Consider the following 16956-nt stretch of genomic DNA (forward strand, 5'->3'; position numbering starts at 1 on the left):
CCCGGCAGTTGTTCCACAAGCTACTTCCATATTGGGGTTTCATTCTTCACCCAGAAATGGGATGCTAATGTCACTGAGCCGGGGAGTTGGGTGCTTTTCATTGTGTTTGTTTTCGTTTATTGGGTATAAATCCTCAGTCGCCGTGAAGCTGGGCAGCTTTGCTTGTTAACACGCGAATGGTCATAGAGAGTTAAAAGGTGGGGTCTTGGGCATCATTCTGGTCTAATATTCTTCTGTCTTAAATGTGAAGCTGAAATCCTCCTGCGGGAGTGCAGTGATGTCACAGGCCGAGTCCTTTGTCCTGGTGGGGTCTGTGTTGGAACCCCGCCCCTGCGTGTGAGCACCACTCTCTTCGGCACTACCCTTGGTGCCTGTTAGGTAGCCAGTGTCAGCCACTGTGCAAACTCTGTGAAAGGTAAATCAGTGTGACTTCAATCTCAAAATCCAAAGCGTTCCTTTGGATTTGATTTCTAAGAATTAACTCAATTTCACACTGTATTTTGTTATTAAGATTTTTATGTTTATTGTCAGGAGAAAATTATTTTGAAGATAAGAGTCTTATTCTAGATATTTCAAAAGTTCCTGCAGGATTGTAAAGAATAGGGGCTGGGGTTGTGGCTCAGTGGTAGAGCGCTTGCCTGAGCATGTGTGAGGCTCTGGGTTCGGGTCTCAGCACCACATGTAAATAAATGAATAAAATAAATGTCTATCAAAATCTAAAATATCTTTTAAAAGATTGTAAGGAATAAGGGGAAATGAATGCAAACCTCATCACTAGTATAGTGATCATTTTGATGTATTGTCTTCCCAGTCTGTGTGTGTGTGTGTGTGTGTGTATACACGTGTGTGCGCACACGCAAAAGGTTCTTTTTAATCAGTAGTATCATTTTTGTTTTTTGCTGTTTAATTGATGGTAATGATTTTCCTCTTTTCCACATTTCCTTTGTGAAAGACTCATTTTTATGGATATGTAAAACTTTGTTGTTTAATTATTATATCATAATTGGTTTAATTCTTTCTCTGGTCACAGACCTCTTTGGTAGACTGCAGTGTTGGTCTCTTAAAAAGGAGTTGTATCTACCTTTTGTCAGATTTGGTGACTGTTAGCTTGGGGTCAGGCCTGTCCAGGATGATGGGTGGAAGTGACTATTGTGGCCACAAGTCTCAGTTTGCTTTTCCCAGGCCAAACTTTCTTTTAAAAAACCTTTGAGCCGGGTGCGGTGGCGCACGCCTGTAATCCCAGTGGCTTGGGAGGCGGAGACAGGAAGGAGAATTATGAATTCAAAGCCAGCCTCAGCAATGGTGAGGTGCTAAGCAACTCAGTGAGACCCTGTCTCTAAATAAAGATACAAAATAGGGCTGGGGATGTGGCTCAGTGGTCAAGTGCTCCTGAGTTCAATCCCCAGTGCAAAAAAAAACAAAAAAACAAATTTTTGATATTTCTATTAAAGAAAATGTTTTATTTAAAAATCATTTTAATGGATAGACAAAAACATAGAAGTTGTATGAATTAATGTGGTACCATTTGTTGTTCAATACATGTATACATGGCATAGTGTTTAAATCAGGTCAAACATTTATCTCTGTTACTATCTATCAGTTCTTTTGAGTGAAAACTTTCAAATTCCTTTCTTCTGACTTTTTGGAATGTACAGTATGTAATTGTCATCTGCAGTCATCACACTGTGCAACAGTACCCCCGAGCTTTGTCTAACTGTAACTTGGTACCTGCTGATGACCCTGCCCCCTCTTCCTCCCCTGCTGTATTTTGGTTGGAAGGCTTTTGAAGCCTCATCCTCGCTTTAGTAGCGGCTCCAGGGAGGGATAGAACACTGCACAATAATGTACTTTGATTGCAAGATGCACCTCGAGCCCTGGAATGAGGAAGGATGTGAGTCTTCAAACCAAGGTGTCAGGATATGAAAATCACATGGCTACTCATTGGGGGTGTGCTGCTTTTTCTGACCCCCTTTCTAGGGTTTATGAGGCAGATTCTATTCTTCCTGTTTTATGAAGGTGGGAACTCTTAGAGAGCTGACTTGGCTTGTCTGGATCAACATAACTTGAATGAAGAGCCCAGTTAGGCTTGACTTGAGTTCCTAGTCATCCCAAAGATACCTCTGGATAGCAGACTCATGGCAGGGATTGTTTGGTAAATATCCTACTTTTATTAAAGAAGAGTTAAATGTCATCTGGCCACTTCTGTTTGTTTCAATACAAAAAAACCAAAGTTAAAATCCAAGTCTATTTTTTTAGACAAAATAAAACATAACCTGAAATCTAATGTCCCCGAGGTATACTGTTGGCCTTCGTGTGCACTCGTTGCTGTGTTGTGGTACCACAAGTCTGCTCCTGACAGTTACGAGACACCACGTGCGGTGGAGAATTTCTGCCCCAATGCTTGTGGGCATCTTGGCCAACCCTGGTGTATGTTGAAGATTGTGGGATTTGGAATAGAAATTGCACGGACTCAGAGTGTGGCTCTGCCATCTGCTAATGGAATCTGGACTGTTTACTTAACTCTTGACTTGATTTTATCATTATCCTTACCTTGAGATCCCCATTGTCTCAAATCTGGCAGCCCCAGCTTTTTCGCCTTCTTCATAGACACTCTGTTGTCACTCAGGCTGCAGAAGCTGCACCAAGTTCCAGACCCCAGAGAGGAAGTGAGATGATGGAGGCTCTCCTAGGAGAGCCCTGCAGGGGTCTCTGTGAGCTCTGTTGGAAGCAGGATCACACAGTGCATTCATTTGTTGTTGAAATAGAAATAATACTCAGCATTATAGAAACAATATCCGGAAAGTACTTTATTTCTTTGTGAGGTCAGTATTTTGTTGATCAACATGTTATACATACATTTTTCTGTTAAGTTTCCAATTTTAAAACGAATGTGTGCCTTTCATGTGTGGATTGACAATATGCATGCCACCTTCTCTCCTAATATTGAACTTAGAGCTGTTGTGCATTGACTTTTCTCCCTTTTTATTTTCAAGTTTTGGTTATATGTGACAGGAATGATTTAAGGTGTGATGAGATGTGTGAGTGAGTTTGTCACAGAAGCCCTGCTTTTCTTGTTCATCTCAAAAATCCTGGGTAGTAAATGATTTCCAAGAATTCCTTGTAGGTTTAAACTTATCGAGCGGAATTACTTTGATACTGATGGCGTATGCCGGACAACTTATATTTTTCTTTCTTGTCATTTTTAGGATTCTGAGCAACAATAAAATATCCGAGCTGAAGAATGGCTCATTTTCTGGATTAAGTCTCCTTGAAAGACTGTGAGTATTCCTTCATTATCATTTCTTCTTCTTATTTTATTTAGCACTTTTTCATTGTGAACCTGTTCCCAAACTCCCAGCTCTTCAGAACAAAAGGCGAGTCTTCCCAGCAGTTTATCATGCAAAACTTCAAGACTTGAATTTTAAAAACAAAATAATGACTTAAAGTAGAGAGAGGCACACCTACTGAAAGTGTGAAATAGTAGCAGATGTGGACTTTGTGGGCCATAGGGCTTGTCACAGCTCTGCCACCCACGGGGGAGAGCAGCCATAGACAATAAATCGGTCACTACTGACAGAGGTGTTGTGTAAGACAGGATGGCAATAATAATAAGTTGACCTGGATGTCTTCCAGTAAAACTATGTACAGAACACGCCATGGATCTTTATTGGCTGACCACTGGCTTAAAGCATAGATATAATTTTGAAATTCTGTATCATGGAATGCATATGTTTTTTAATTTGAATTTAAGAAAATTGAGAGGGAAAACTTTTAGATAAATTGTTTTCCAGTATCTTTGAATGTAATATTTGCTGAGAAGTTGTTTAGTTTCGCTTATGATCTGATGTGTTTTAAATAGCACTCATCTTTTGCTTTGGTAAATTTTAGGCAATGGATATTTAATTTGCTTGTGTTCTAAATGTGATTCCCGGATCCTGTTTCAGATTCCCCTGTTACTCGTGCATTTAGGATTAAATTTCAGAGTACATGAGGGAGCCACGCTGAGCGTCTCCATTTCTTTGAAGTAGCACTGTTGTTTTTCTTCATTCTTTTTGCTCTGCCTCACCTTTGTTTCTTCTCTCCGAGGCCTTGCCTGTGGGTTTCACCTGGGGGTTTGATCGTTGGATTCCCACAAGACTTTGTTGCCTAGATTGCTTTGTGTTTTCTTTTTTTGGTACTGGGGATTGAATCCAGGGGCACTTTACCACTGAACTGCATCTCCAGACCTGTTTATTTTTTATTTTGAGACAGGGTCTTGCTTCGTTGCTGAGGCTGGCCTCAAACTTGGGATACTCCTGCCTCCTCCTGAGTTGCTGGGATTACAGGTGTTCACCATCATGCTTGGCACTGATGTTTTTAAGTGCATAATGCTTAGCAGCATTTGTCTTTTCATGTTATGTCAGTTTCTGTTTTTTGATCAGATATCTTTAGTTAGGTTTTGTATATACTTAAATATGTACACATGTATGTAGCACTGCATCCATATTTACATACACATTCATATACTTCATAGGCCTGCTTATACATCTGTTTGTATATGTATATGCAGAAGCACACTCAAACACACATAAATAAATACTCTGAAGCAGTTTTGGCATGGCAGTATTTAATTCTCAGAATTTTTTTTCTACTTTTGTCTAATGATTCCTGTTGTACTCCATGGAGTCCTCTGAGTTTGCTGGCTACACCCTCAGCCCCATGCCCAACCAGGCAAAGAGCAGCCCATTAATAGAGCACACTTCATGGCTGATGGTTTACAAGTGGGCATTTGAGCCAACTTGATTGAGTCAGATGTGCTTGGACCTTTTAGAAGGGAATTTCCTCCCTGTCACCAGGAAGATTGGCTCTACCTGTGGTATAGGAGCCGTTCTGCTGCTTGTGTGGGCTGGGGCCAGCCTGTTAAAGTGCCTGGGGAGGACCAGCAGGTCACCGGTGGGAAGCCCTGGGGGACCCTGCCGAAGCACAGTGCTGCCTGCCACTGGGGAGCAGGAGGCAGTACCTTCCTGCTGGGTGTCTGCTGCTCGCAAAGAAAGGTTATAGGTAACTGACCCAGCATGTAGCACACTGCCAGGCATTCAGTGGAGCTTAGCTGATGAATGGTATGGTCCTCCCATTCCAGAGGGAAGGTTACAGACACCCCCAGGGATACATGGCATCTGTCGTATTTAGAGACACACTTCTTAGGCTCCATGTGGTTGCTCATGTGCACCTTAGAAAGTGTGCCCAGCATGGCCAGTGTTCTGTCCTGCCCACAACATGCGTTGCTCTTCTTCTTAGGTTTGCTTCTTAATATCCCTTCTCTTTGACCTTATTTTCAGCTTTTAGATGATAATAAGTCTCTATATTTGGAACAAAACAACTAGGTTGCCATTTTGGGTGATATTAAGATACAATGAATGTTTCTAGCCCAAGGTCTATTTCTACCTGCATCTCAGAATACCATCTCTGTATTTTGTTGGAAAACACATACATATGTGTACACACACACACACACACACACACACACACACACACACGGGGCTGTGACGGACTCCGGTGAGTGGAGGCTTCAGCCAGAAACCCCAGTGCTGGATCTGGACTGGGTCCTCCCTGTTGCAGAACCTCTGTACCTGCACAGCCCCTACTCTCAGCACTTTTTCAAGCACTTAGAAGCCCAGACCTGAGTCTTGGTCTTACTTTACAGTGTGAGGGTGGCCAGATGTGCCCAGGTGGGACCAGCTGCCCACACTGCCTTTGTGGGAGAGCAGCCCTTCAGAAGGAAAGAAAAAGAGTTGGTGTGACTGGGGTCTTAGCGCTCTGGACCTGGGGAGGAAGGAGGGAAGAGTCGCAGAGGAGGAAGTACCACCAGGCAAGGCCTTCTGGGGAGGAGCAGATGTCTCCTGTCCTTACTCCTCCAGAGGACAGACTCTCTTCAGCACTCACCATCCTGGGTCTTCCTAGTGGGAGGCTGAGAGCTGTCTGGGCGCCACCCCAGCTGCCCTTTCTTTGCCCTTGGCAGCCTCCACCCTCAGCTGATAGCAGAGGGGAGATAAAGCCCAACTCCCTCACCTCTCAGGTGATAGTTTTCCAGAGTGTCCAGGGGACTGAGTCTGACCACAGTGGTAACTTTAAGTAACACACCTTTTATTGGCTCCCGTCTCCTCCTCGTTTCACATCCCACTTCCACTCTGGCACATCCTGGGATCTCCCCCAAAGAGAGCCACGTGCATTTACAACCTTGATGGGAGAACTCCACCTGAGAGAGACAGCCAGCCAAACACGATGACTGCACTTCAGCCCTGGCTGGTTGGAGACCCCCATCAATGAGAATGATTTAACCAAGTAACTTGAAAATGTCAGAATAGGACATGGCGTAAGAGAGGTTTAATAGAACGAGGATTTACTCAAACCAGAGTCCAAACTTCAGAGCTGTGAACATAGACTTATTGGAGCCAAGACATGCACAATAGGGGTTGGGTTTAGCAGGGTAGGGCAGGGAGGGTGGGGTGGAATAGTGACGGCCAGCCTAGCTGAAGTAGCAGGCACGCCGAGGTGGAGGGAAACTGGACATCAAGATTCCTTTAGGTTGAAGGACAGACTTTGTAAAAGAATTCACCCTGTCTCTCCTTTTTAGACTTTAAAACATGAGAATTTTACATATGTTGTGCATCCTTTCATCCATCTACTTGTCTGTTTCCTTCTATTCTTCCTTTCTCTCTCTTTTCCTTTTGATGTAGCATTATCCTTGTATTGTGTTTTATACTTAGTTATCAGTATGTAATGACATGCTTGTCCCTGATACTCTAACCACTGATGTTAAGATCGCCTACTGATCAGTGTGCATGACTCCCCAGGTTAACTCCATCCCAAGGGATGGATCGAAGCCACCATGGGTAATTCAGCATCTCTGCAGTTTTTGAAAGATTTAGTCATAGCCATGTAATGAGGGGCAGCTTGCTGTGGGCTTTGGAGAAAGACTGCAGAGCTTCTGTGGAGATAGAAGAAAGTCTCTGTTCTTTTTCATGCCTTTGCAATGTGGGGGGCTGGGATACCTTGTGGCTGAAGGCAGTCACCTGCCAAGAATGACGGACCTGAGAGGTGGGTGTAATCAGCCACCAACATAACTCTCCCTCTCTGTTCCCTATAATGCCAGAGCATTGTTCTCTTGATTATTGAAGCCGTTTTGAGTTGAGTGTTCTTGTAGAAGAAACCTCCTAGAGGAGTCCATACTTTTACCAGGAACTGTTAAAATATTCCTTTCATGCTGTTAAAGCAGTTCTTTGTGTTTCTTTTCACTTAGGTTTTAATGATCCAGTGTATTCAGATTTAGTTCTGCATTCTAAGGTTAGACTCATGTTTACTAGGAAGCTGTAGGTGGAAGGGGAAGGGGGGATGTTAAATGAGAGAATCTGACTATAAATATCTCTTGGCAATGCCTGATTAATATGGCTATTATTAAATATTATATAATATGTCAAGAATTTTTTATTATTAAAGAAAAAGTGTATCTTTAAATCATATTACGGCACTCAGTTATTCATGAGAGGTATTTTGTAGAAACACATGCAGTTCATCATTGACCACAAATTTATGTACTGCTTTAGCTAAATCAGTTCCTCTTGTAGACGCTGTTTAAAATCTGAAAAGGGAAACTTATGTTTTTAAAAAATGGAACTGACATTATATATTTCTATTTCCAGAGCTTTTCAGCTTATGCAAAACAAGTCAAAACCATATGGGCTGGATTTTCTCATAAAAATCATTTTCTTTCTTTGATGTGTGTGGTTGGGGTCAGGTGGGAGGGGGAGATAGGAAGTAATAAGCTGGTGGATGATATACTGTACTTCCTGGGACTAACCTCAAAATCTAGAACTTTTAAAGTTGGGGATAAAAATGAAATTTTTAAATGAAAAATTCAAAATACAGAAAAATGGAAAAGACAGTGCTGTAATCTCCCATGTAGCAGTTTCTCTGCTCGTATTCAGCAGTTCAGTATTTATTTATTTTTTTCCCATATTGGAGTAAACCAACATGCACACGTGTGAGCTGAATTATTTGAAGGTCAGTCGCAGATATTATGGCACTGTTTTTACTAAGAATGTAAGTGGTTATGAATGAGATTTAATATTCTCTACATGTTTTATCTTTATGAATATCCTAGTGATTTTGTGGCTAACCATAATTCACTAAAAATATTTTTATAGTAAAGGTTAGTTGACATAATTCTGTGTCTCAGCCTAGGTTTATTTTTTCGCCTGTTTATCCATCTGTCCACATGCTATGTATCGGATGTCTCCCCCTCACTGGGCACAGCAGACCCTGGTCTTGTGGAACTTGTGGTCTGTTGGCAAAGGCATTCAGCAGTCCAGGACAGCGTGGTGAGGCCTGTTGGGAGAGCAGGGCATGGTTGTTGAGAGGCATATTTCTGGAGGACAGAATGATGTTTAATCAGAGCCTCTCGAGTGAGTAGGAGTGAGCCAAGTAGGAGAAGAACCGTGGGGTCGGGGAGATTGAGGTATGTGTCAAGGATGGGGCACCCCGTGTGTGAAGGTCTAGAGGTGAGAGAGAATGAGCCACCCTGCTGTCCGCCTGCCTTCCCTTCTTTCCAGTGCCAGGGAGGACCCAGAGCCTCAAGCATGCTCGATAAGCACCCTACCATTGAGCTTCATGAACCCTGGAAATACTTTGGAATGTGACTGGCACATGTGGAGAGAAAGATGGATTGAGCGATGGGAGGGAGGTGCTGGGGCAGAATGGGAAGTGAGTTGGAGGAGGAAGGATGGGCGAGGCCGGGGCTGGGGACAGCCCTGTGGGTACCTAAGGCTTTGAACTTTCTTCTGAGGAGACGCCGCCCTTGGTGGTTTCAGCTAGAGCGAGCCACAGTCAGGCTCGTGTTAGGGAAGACCCTTAGGTGGGGAGTGAAGATGGGTGGCGTATAACCTGGTTGGGGTGATGGGGAGAGGATGGGAGGGGGTGACTTCGCAGCATGATGACCTTGTGGAATAGTTTGTCTTTTCTTTCTTTTTTGTTTTGTAGTGCCGGGGATTGAACCCAGGGCCTTGTGCATGCAAGGCAAGCACTCTACCACCTGAGCTATATCCCCAGCTGCTTCTTTTTTCTTTTCTTTTCTTTTTTTTTTTAAACACAGAGAAGTTAGAAGGATTTTACCTCTAGTCTCACCTCTGGTCAGCTCTTTGGCGTATGTGCTTTACCTATTTTCCTATTACTGTAGGTATAATTTTGCTTAGTTCCTTTAATAAATTTCCACTATATCAGTCTAAGATATGATTAAATCCTGGTCACTTATTAACATCAAGATCTTGGCCAAATTTTTTAATCTTTCAGCTCATGAATTTCCTCATCTGAAATAATGATACTACCTCCTATGATGAGTGACAGACGTGAGCTCACTAGATTTAGTGATTTGTCCACATGAGGAGCCCAGAGTTAGAGCTGGGTTTCAGGCATGATCTGATCCAGGGCTTCCTGTCTGTTGGGTTCATCTGATAGGCTCTTTTGTCTTTGTAGCAAGAGGGCCACTGACAGCTCTAGGCTCACATCCTGCCCCTGTCAGATCAGTGGGAATGGCAGTCCTACCTCTGGTCAGACCAGGCTATTGTAATCATGACGATGTTCAAATCTTATGCATTTTGAAAGGTCCTGACAAGGTTGATTAAGTGCCACATATGGAGAAATTTGAGGTACATTCTGTACCATTTGGAGAATAAAGGTTGTATCTCGCTAAATCAAGAGAAGGCTTCCAGCAAAACACAGATCCCATCAACCTGCACACAGCGACTGGCCCTTCCACGTTCGGTAGCAGCCCTTGGTGCTGCTGTTGTTGTGTTCTGGAATCTTTCATCGTTGCTACCCTTTTCCATCTCCACCTACCCTGAAGTTTTTGGATTTTCCACTGACTCAGGTTTGTTGCTCTGCTGTTTGCCCTAGAATGGAGTGGTCAGTCTCCTTAGGCTCTGGAGTGGATGCTAGAACTTGCCCTGGGTACCAGCAGGGTCTCAGGACCAGCCAGGATAAGAAGCTGTTGCCCTGGAGCAGGTCCTGAGATGAGGTGTGAGTTGGGCTGATTGGTTTGGGAGCAGGACAGTGAGGAAGAAGGACAGAAAGCAGGTGCCCTGCCGAGCCGGTCTGCCGCAGACTGCCTAGACCACAGCTGGATACACCGTCCTGACCATCTCCCTCGAGGGGCGAGGGTGGTCCTAGGCTGTTGTCACCCTTCCATCTCTGATCTTCACCAGAAAGCCAGAGGGGAGGGTTGTAGGCACAGAGACCACTGTCCACTGCTGTGGCCATTTGGGCCCTAAGGCAGGTACCTGGGATAAGGAATCCCTTGGGCTGTGGATGAAAGAAACTTCATCTCTGCATGATTTTCCTTTTTCTGTTCAAATTGCTAAACCAAGGACCATCATCAATTAAGAGCTTAAAAATCTGGTTGGAAATACAGAGAGAAGGGTAGGAATGGAGTTTACTGATGATCTGCCAAGACCTTATAGTATACGGTCTGAATACGTTTTGGGAACCTTTCTGACCTTTTCTGATAATTTTAGATTTTTTTTTTTCTTTTAGAAAATACCGTAGAGGCTTCCCTGCCCCCAGGTCACAGTAGCTACTAATGGTCACAATGTTCTTGTGAAATGTATAATGTGGATTCTGGTCAGTGAAAAAGTTCGTAACAGCAATCAGATCATAGGTTTTGTCTGTGTTCAGTGATGATTTCCTTTTTAAAAGAGGCCTGGTTTGGTTTTATGTTGAAAAGCCTGACTCTGATGAGCAGGGAGGTGGTGGATTTGCACTCTTGACCCTGGCTGCTGCGGAAGGGTCTCGGGATACATTAGAAGCGGCCAGGCACGACGTGGAGGCTGGGTTTCTCTGGAGGCCACGCGGGTCACAGGGCACACTCCCAGAGCAGCCGTCGGTCTCTACCCCCACATATTAAGCAGCCTGGGCAGTGTGGTGAACCACGGGACAGAGGCTTGTCAAGAATGCGGGACTCACAGGAAGTGTGTGGCTTCCACCACCGAATGGAGGCTAGCCTTGTCGGAAAGCGTTTGTGAATTTTCCAGGAAACCTATCCAGAACTTGACCCACGGTGTTGCAACTTTTACTGTATTGATAGTCGAACAGTTGAGGTATTCAGAAGTAATTACTACATTATGAATTGGGCCATATAACAGTTTTCATGAGCTGGTGGGGCCGTGGAGCTGGATGGGGGAAACTCGCCACGCTCACTGCAGTATGGCTTTCCCGGAGTGCTTTTCCTAAGCAGAGTAGAGAAAGGAGGCCTGATGTTTTCCGAGTGGGCGGGCTTCAGACGGCAAACTGAGGACTGCCAAGTGATTCAGACTGTTGGGACACAGGTGGGGTGTCCATGACAGAGCAGTAGTTACTAAAGATCCCTCAGACACAGGTCGCCTCATTGTAAAAACAGGTAGCACCAAGGTCCTGGGTCTGTTTCTGGCGGAGCCCTTTAAATCTCAGCTGAAGTAGGTAGGGACTTGGGAACCCTAGGCACTTGCTCTCCTGGCTTGTACTGATATTCCTCCATATGCCTGTGGTAGTCCACTGATAGTGTGGACAGGGTGGCATGGCAAGCCCAAACCTGGCTTGTAAGGAAGGGGCTGGTTGGCATTGGTTCATCAAGATTCCTGGGAAAGAGCAGCAGGATAGAGTTTCTGCCTGTGGTCTGGCCTTGGCTCCCAGACGGTGACTGGCAGCCACTCTGACAAGATTGCGTCTGACCAGTAGTCTCACCTCAGGGTGTCTGGCAAAACTGCAGTGTGGTCCGGCCATAGGCAGGAGTGTGGCCTCAGGAAATGAATGCTCTCTGACTTCTAAGCAGAAGTCTAGCCGAGGGTCCCCACCTCAGCCTGCTGCCCGAAGCCCCGCCTTAGAGAGATGTGCTGAGACACTGCTGTCCCCAGGGGTAGGACCCTGGCACGGGTGTGCAAGAGTGTGCTCGAGAAGGAGGGGGGTCAACTGTGACTGCTGTGGGTGCCCAAGAGATAGGGTCTTCTGCATCTTTGCTTTGAGCTACATAGTGTGATTTTTCTTTTCTCTTCTCTTCTTCTCTTCTCTCTTTTTTTTTTTCTTCTCTTCTCCTTTTCTTTTCTTTTCTCTTCTTCTTTTCTTTTGTACTGGGACGTGAACCCAGGAGTATTGTACCTCTGAGTTAACCTCCTTTTAAAATTTATTTTGAGACAGGGTCTTGATGAGTTACCCAGACTGGCCTCCCGGTAGTGACCCACCTCACACTCATGAGGACCTGGGATTGTAGGTGTGTGCCACTGTGCCCAGCTTTACATACTGTGATTTATTACTTTTTAAAAAATATCTTCACTTTGTAGAAGACCTGACTACAGAAGCCTGAGAAGAAAATAAGTGAACAGCTAAATGTCATGAATTTTGGATTGGGTTTTTTTTAAAGATGTTTTCTAAAAACTTTCGATTTCATGATGTTTGTCTAAATACAGTGGCTGGGGTATTTTGATAACCAAAGTAGAGCACACTAAGAAAAAATTATCGTTTATGGTTGTAGTTTAGTGATGACTAAGATTTGGATAATGTCAGGACACACGTACCTCTTAAGACATATACCTTTATTCCTTTATTGACCGAAACAAAAGGCTTTGGAGCCAGGTTTCTCAGATTTGAATTCTTGCTGTCATTGCTGTCTCCTGGCTTTACTTTTTTGACTTCCGTTTCCTCCTGTTACTATTGTTAGCATTGCTTTCTGTGCAGTAGGTAAGTGTAGTAGCCTGAATATTTGTGACAGTGTTGATATGTGAGTTACTTTTTTTTGTTTCCTCACAGGGACCTCCGGAACAATCTGATTAGCAGTATAGATCCAGGTGCCTTTTGGGGACTATCATCACTAAAAAGATTGTGAGTATTTGAATTGCTCACCTATGAGGTTGAGTTGTTTCTCTCATAAGCAGCTGTTAACTGACCTTACCACGGTAAAAAATAGATGTATAGTAATTTCTAGAGGGTCACCTGGCCAGGTTCCTGATCAAAGAAGAGAGAGTATTTAATATGTGTAGCTTAGAAGGAGTTTACTTTGCACAAATGTGATTTGTTTGGTGGCAGGTAGTTGTGTCTTTTCTTATGCTAATAAAATCGTTAACATGTCAGCTCTGCAGACTGATTTAATCTGTAGATGATTTTCAAGTTATGACTCCCTTCAAACTGGGTCTCAAATGAATATAAATCAAGGCGCCTTTCTATCATGATGTGAAGTCTTGCCGGTTTCATTTATTTTTTTTGTCCATGTATTATTATTTCAAAATCTAAAGGCCAGCTGTTGTAGATTCCAAAGCTAAACAGTCCCCTCCCCCGTCGGGTCTTTCTGCAGTTGCTCACGTTTGAGGTGTGACTGCTGAGATAGTCCAGCCTTCCTGCACTTCTTCTAAAAACATTTATTGATCACAGCCTGCTTCCCGGGTGCTGACTTTTCCAGAAAAGCTCACAGACTCTTGATAGTAAATATCTAGTATGGGGAAGAACAATAATTTTTCTCTCTACCCCTCTAAGTTCTCATCTGGGACGCCTCTAACACAAGAGAAAAACAGAGATTTATTAGCACGTATACTTCCTGTATACTTGGGAGAAAAGCCAGGAAAAGAGTGTGTCACAGGGGTGGTTTAGACCTGAGTTCTGGCACGTCTTCAGCAGGAGCAGTATGGTTTTAGAGAAGTGACGGGACAAAGGAAGAGAACCTTGAGTCTCCGGGGCAGCAATTTGTGGGAAGGCAAGTATATAGGAAATGAATAGTAGATGAAGTTTGATTAGTAATGTTTGCTGTGCAGAGTTCTCTGGTGCCTTTCTAGGCTGATAAGACTCCAGAACCCTCCAGGGGCAAGCCTTTGTCCTTCCTGGTGGAGGAGGTGAAGGGACACTTTGCAAACTTTTGTCCTGCTTTTAGACAAACAAGGAGAACACAAAGACTTTCCTGGTATCTTATGTTTCTTCTCATTTGCCATCGGCTCAAAATCCTTCTTGTGCTGTTTTCCCAGGGTTTTAAAAATCACTACTTGTTTTTCTTTTCTTTCTTTCTTTCTTTCTTTCTTTTTTTTTTTTTTTTGTGGACATGGAGATTAAACCCCAGGGCCTTCTGCATGCTGGGCAAGAGCTATACAGTCCCCCAAATTACTACTTGTGCAAGTAAAATATCTTTCATCTAAAACTTGGCTATGGCTGTTCCCCTTTTCTCTCTGTTGGCAGTCTTGTTTGGAATTCTGTAAGATTAACAATAGCAGGAGTTAAAGGATTTGCTCTTCAGCCTGCAAAATTACTTACATTTTAATCAGGTCTGTAGTGGGGACCTTTTATTACCGTAGCTTTTGTTGGGGGTGAGTGGTGGCACATCGTTTATACAGGAAATTCTGGAGAAGGGCTTGCTACCAGTTTTCTTATTTTCTATTTATTCTGTACTTGTATTATTTTCCAGTGAAGGCTTTTTAATGAAACCAGTGAAAACATTGCCAGTGTTGTTACCGGAGACTGGAGTTAAGGAGGTCCGAGCTGGGAAGCGCTGGTCCTAGGTGGGCATCAGCATGGCAGCGAGTGCAGTAAAAGCAGATCAGCCAGGGCAGCTGCACTGCAGGGATCCTCATGAGTTAACAAAAATTCACCAAGCCCATTTTTTGCACCCCACAGTGGGCCAGGCTCCAGAGGTACGGGGTAAGTCAGGGTGTAGTGGAATCATATGCACCAACCCAGAGCCCTGATGTGGACATGGCATCTATTCACAAAGGCCAAGCAGGAGCTTTTTTGGCTGCCAAGAGTCTTGGGGGTTGCTAAGACTCCATCCTACAGATGCAGGCAGGGGTGCCGTGCATGGCCCTAAACAGGCGGTACCTCCAGATAGAGTCCCGAGGGAGAGGAGGGGCAGCAGGGAGGCCAGGCACTTCCTTTGGGCTTCTTGCTGTGCTGGGGCACTTGGTTCCTGTGCTGAGGAACTGAGTCCTCAGGTAGGGGCCTGACCTGCCCTATCTGAAACTGTAGGGCTGGAACATTGTTTGAACTGTCTCTCCCCATGATTCTGATACTTCTAGACCTTCTGGAATAAGTTTTTCCTTTAACTTCTAGGGAAGAATGTGACATTACTGTCAGATAGGATCACTTACTCTTCTTCCCTCTGTGAGCCACACCACTGTATTCGCAGCTCCACTGGTAGTGGAAAGCCTAATGCTGATGACGTCTGTGCTGACTTATAGGTTGAAGGAAACTTAACTATTTGCTCTAAGAATCAGTTTCATTGGGATGTGTTAAAGATGCTGCCAAATATCTTAGGTTCTCCATCTAGTTCTTTGTCCTGAATAATTTCTCAAGTATCGCTACCTAAAATAAATTTGGAGACTGATGGTGTAGTGGACATCACTGTAGCATTTTTTCGTAGCATTACACATTAAGTTTTCTGTTCTTGACTAGGAAGTAATTGCCGTGTATAATGCTCTTCCCAGTAGAAAATACATTCTTAATTCCAAACAGCTGACTTGTAATTGAACTTAGGTCCACAGCGTGTGAGCTGAAGGGGTCCTGTGTAGGCTTGGTGGATGTAGATACTCTGCAGTGGTGTTCGCTAGCTGCTTGTGGATATAGGCACCTTTTCTTATGAGGCCTTCGATCATTCAGTTGAGCATCTTCCTCCACAGCCACACAGATCTTTTTTAAGTGTCTCATGCCTTTGCTGTTAGTTTATAGGTAACTTGAATCAGGAAGATGAAGTGGCTTTCTGGAAATAAACTACCAGAAGTAGGTGAAACCTAGACATTCAGTTTTTCTTTGCTTTATCTACAAATTCAGGCTGATCTTCAATCCAGATGAAAACCCATTATCAATACCTGAATTCCACTTTAAGTAGATATAGCTGTAGTGAAATTGTTTCCTAAAGAATCAATAGCGATGATACCATTTAAAGCTTAGAATTAAGACAAGGTAATGAATAGAATCCAGTGTCCTTGTTTTAGCAACAGTTCATGAGATAATGCTTAATTTTCTTAAATGGAGAAACTGAGAAATCAGGGAGATCTGTTGGAGTAAAAAATTTTTTAAAAAGTGCCTGCCCCCCCATGATTAAATACCTAGCTTTACTATTCTGAAGAGCCTGAGCTGTACACGTAGCACAGAGGAAGGTGTGTATTGCTTGAGATCTTTTAGCTAACGCTGCCTTAGAGGAGGTCAGAGCTATGAAACCGTTGCCCACCAGGGTTACTTAAGGCGGCGTGTGAATACCTGGGGGAAAAACTAGATGAGTAGGTACCTGCTTTAAATGCCACCTTCTTACAGTTTATGTCAAACTAATACTTTTCTGCCATTACCAAGTGTACAGTTTGAAATCCGACAGTTTTCTTTTGGAAATGGGTACTTCAAATCACCTTCCTAGAGTAACCCAAAGACTGTACTTCCCGTGGCAGAGAAGGGTAGGTACATGGAAGAAAATACGATAAGAGTACTTCTCAAAGTTTTGTTTTGAGAGCTTGTTCTAATTCTTTCATTGAAATCCAAATATTGAATTATTCGCAGCCTAATAGCTAATGATTATTAATGTTTGTCATTAGAGGGGGTTTCTTGCAGTATTTCCTACTTCACTGATGAACAGTGATGAAAGGCACACCAGTCCAGTCAGAAGTTGTAGAACATGTCAGTTGTTATTTCCCAGCATTAACTTTTCACTTACAACCAATGCAGGTCTCTGATTAAATGCAAAATTAAAATTGTATTCTTGATCCTTGGTGTGCAGTACAGTCAATAGAGAAAGAACCCAATACTAACTAAAAATTCTGCATAAATGAAAAGGAAAATGTTTCTTAGATTGAGGAGAAGCAAAAATATTTAGAAGAATAGCATTCGTTAGAACATTGAAGTTAGGATTGACTGTAAAAAATAATTGGGTCATTGCCTAGATATTGTTGAAGTAATTTGGCTTGAGACTAAATGGTAGATCTCTAAATTAAAATT

General features: G+C 43.4%; 1 protein-coding gene across 1 annotated transcript in view; it reads left to right on the forward strand.

The window, feature by feature from the left end:
• Adgra3 (adhesion G protein-coupled receptor A3) overlaps nt 1-16956 on the forward strand; it is a 107963-nt gene that overhangs the window by 29487 nt on the left and 61520 nt on the right. Inside the window, exons 2-3 of the mRNA XM_047566805.1 lie at nt 3207-3278; nt 12808-12879. Of these exons, the coding sequence (XP_047422761.1) occupies nt 3207-3278; nt 12808-12879 (144 nt within the window). The remainder of the gene's footprint in view (nt 1-3206; nt 3279-12807; nt 12880-16956) is intronic.

This window comes from Sciurus carolinensis, chromosome 10, assembly GCF_902686445.1.
Source record: "Sciurus carolinensis chromosome 10, mSciCar1.2, whole genome shotgun sequence".
NCBI lineage: Eukaryota > Metazoa > Chordata > Mammalia > Rodentia > Sciuridae > Sciurus > Sciurus carolinensis.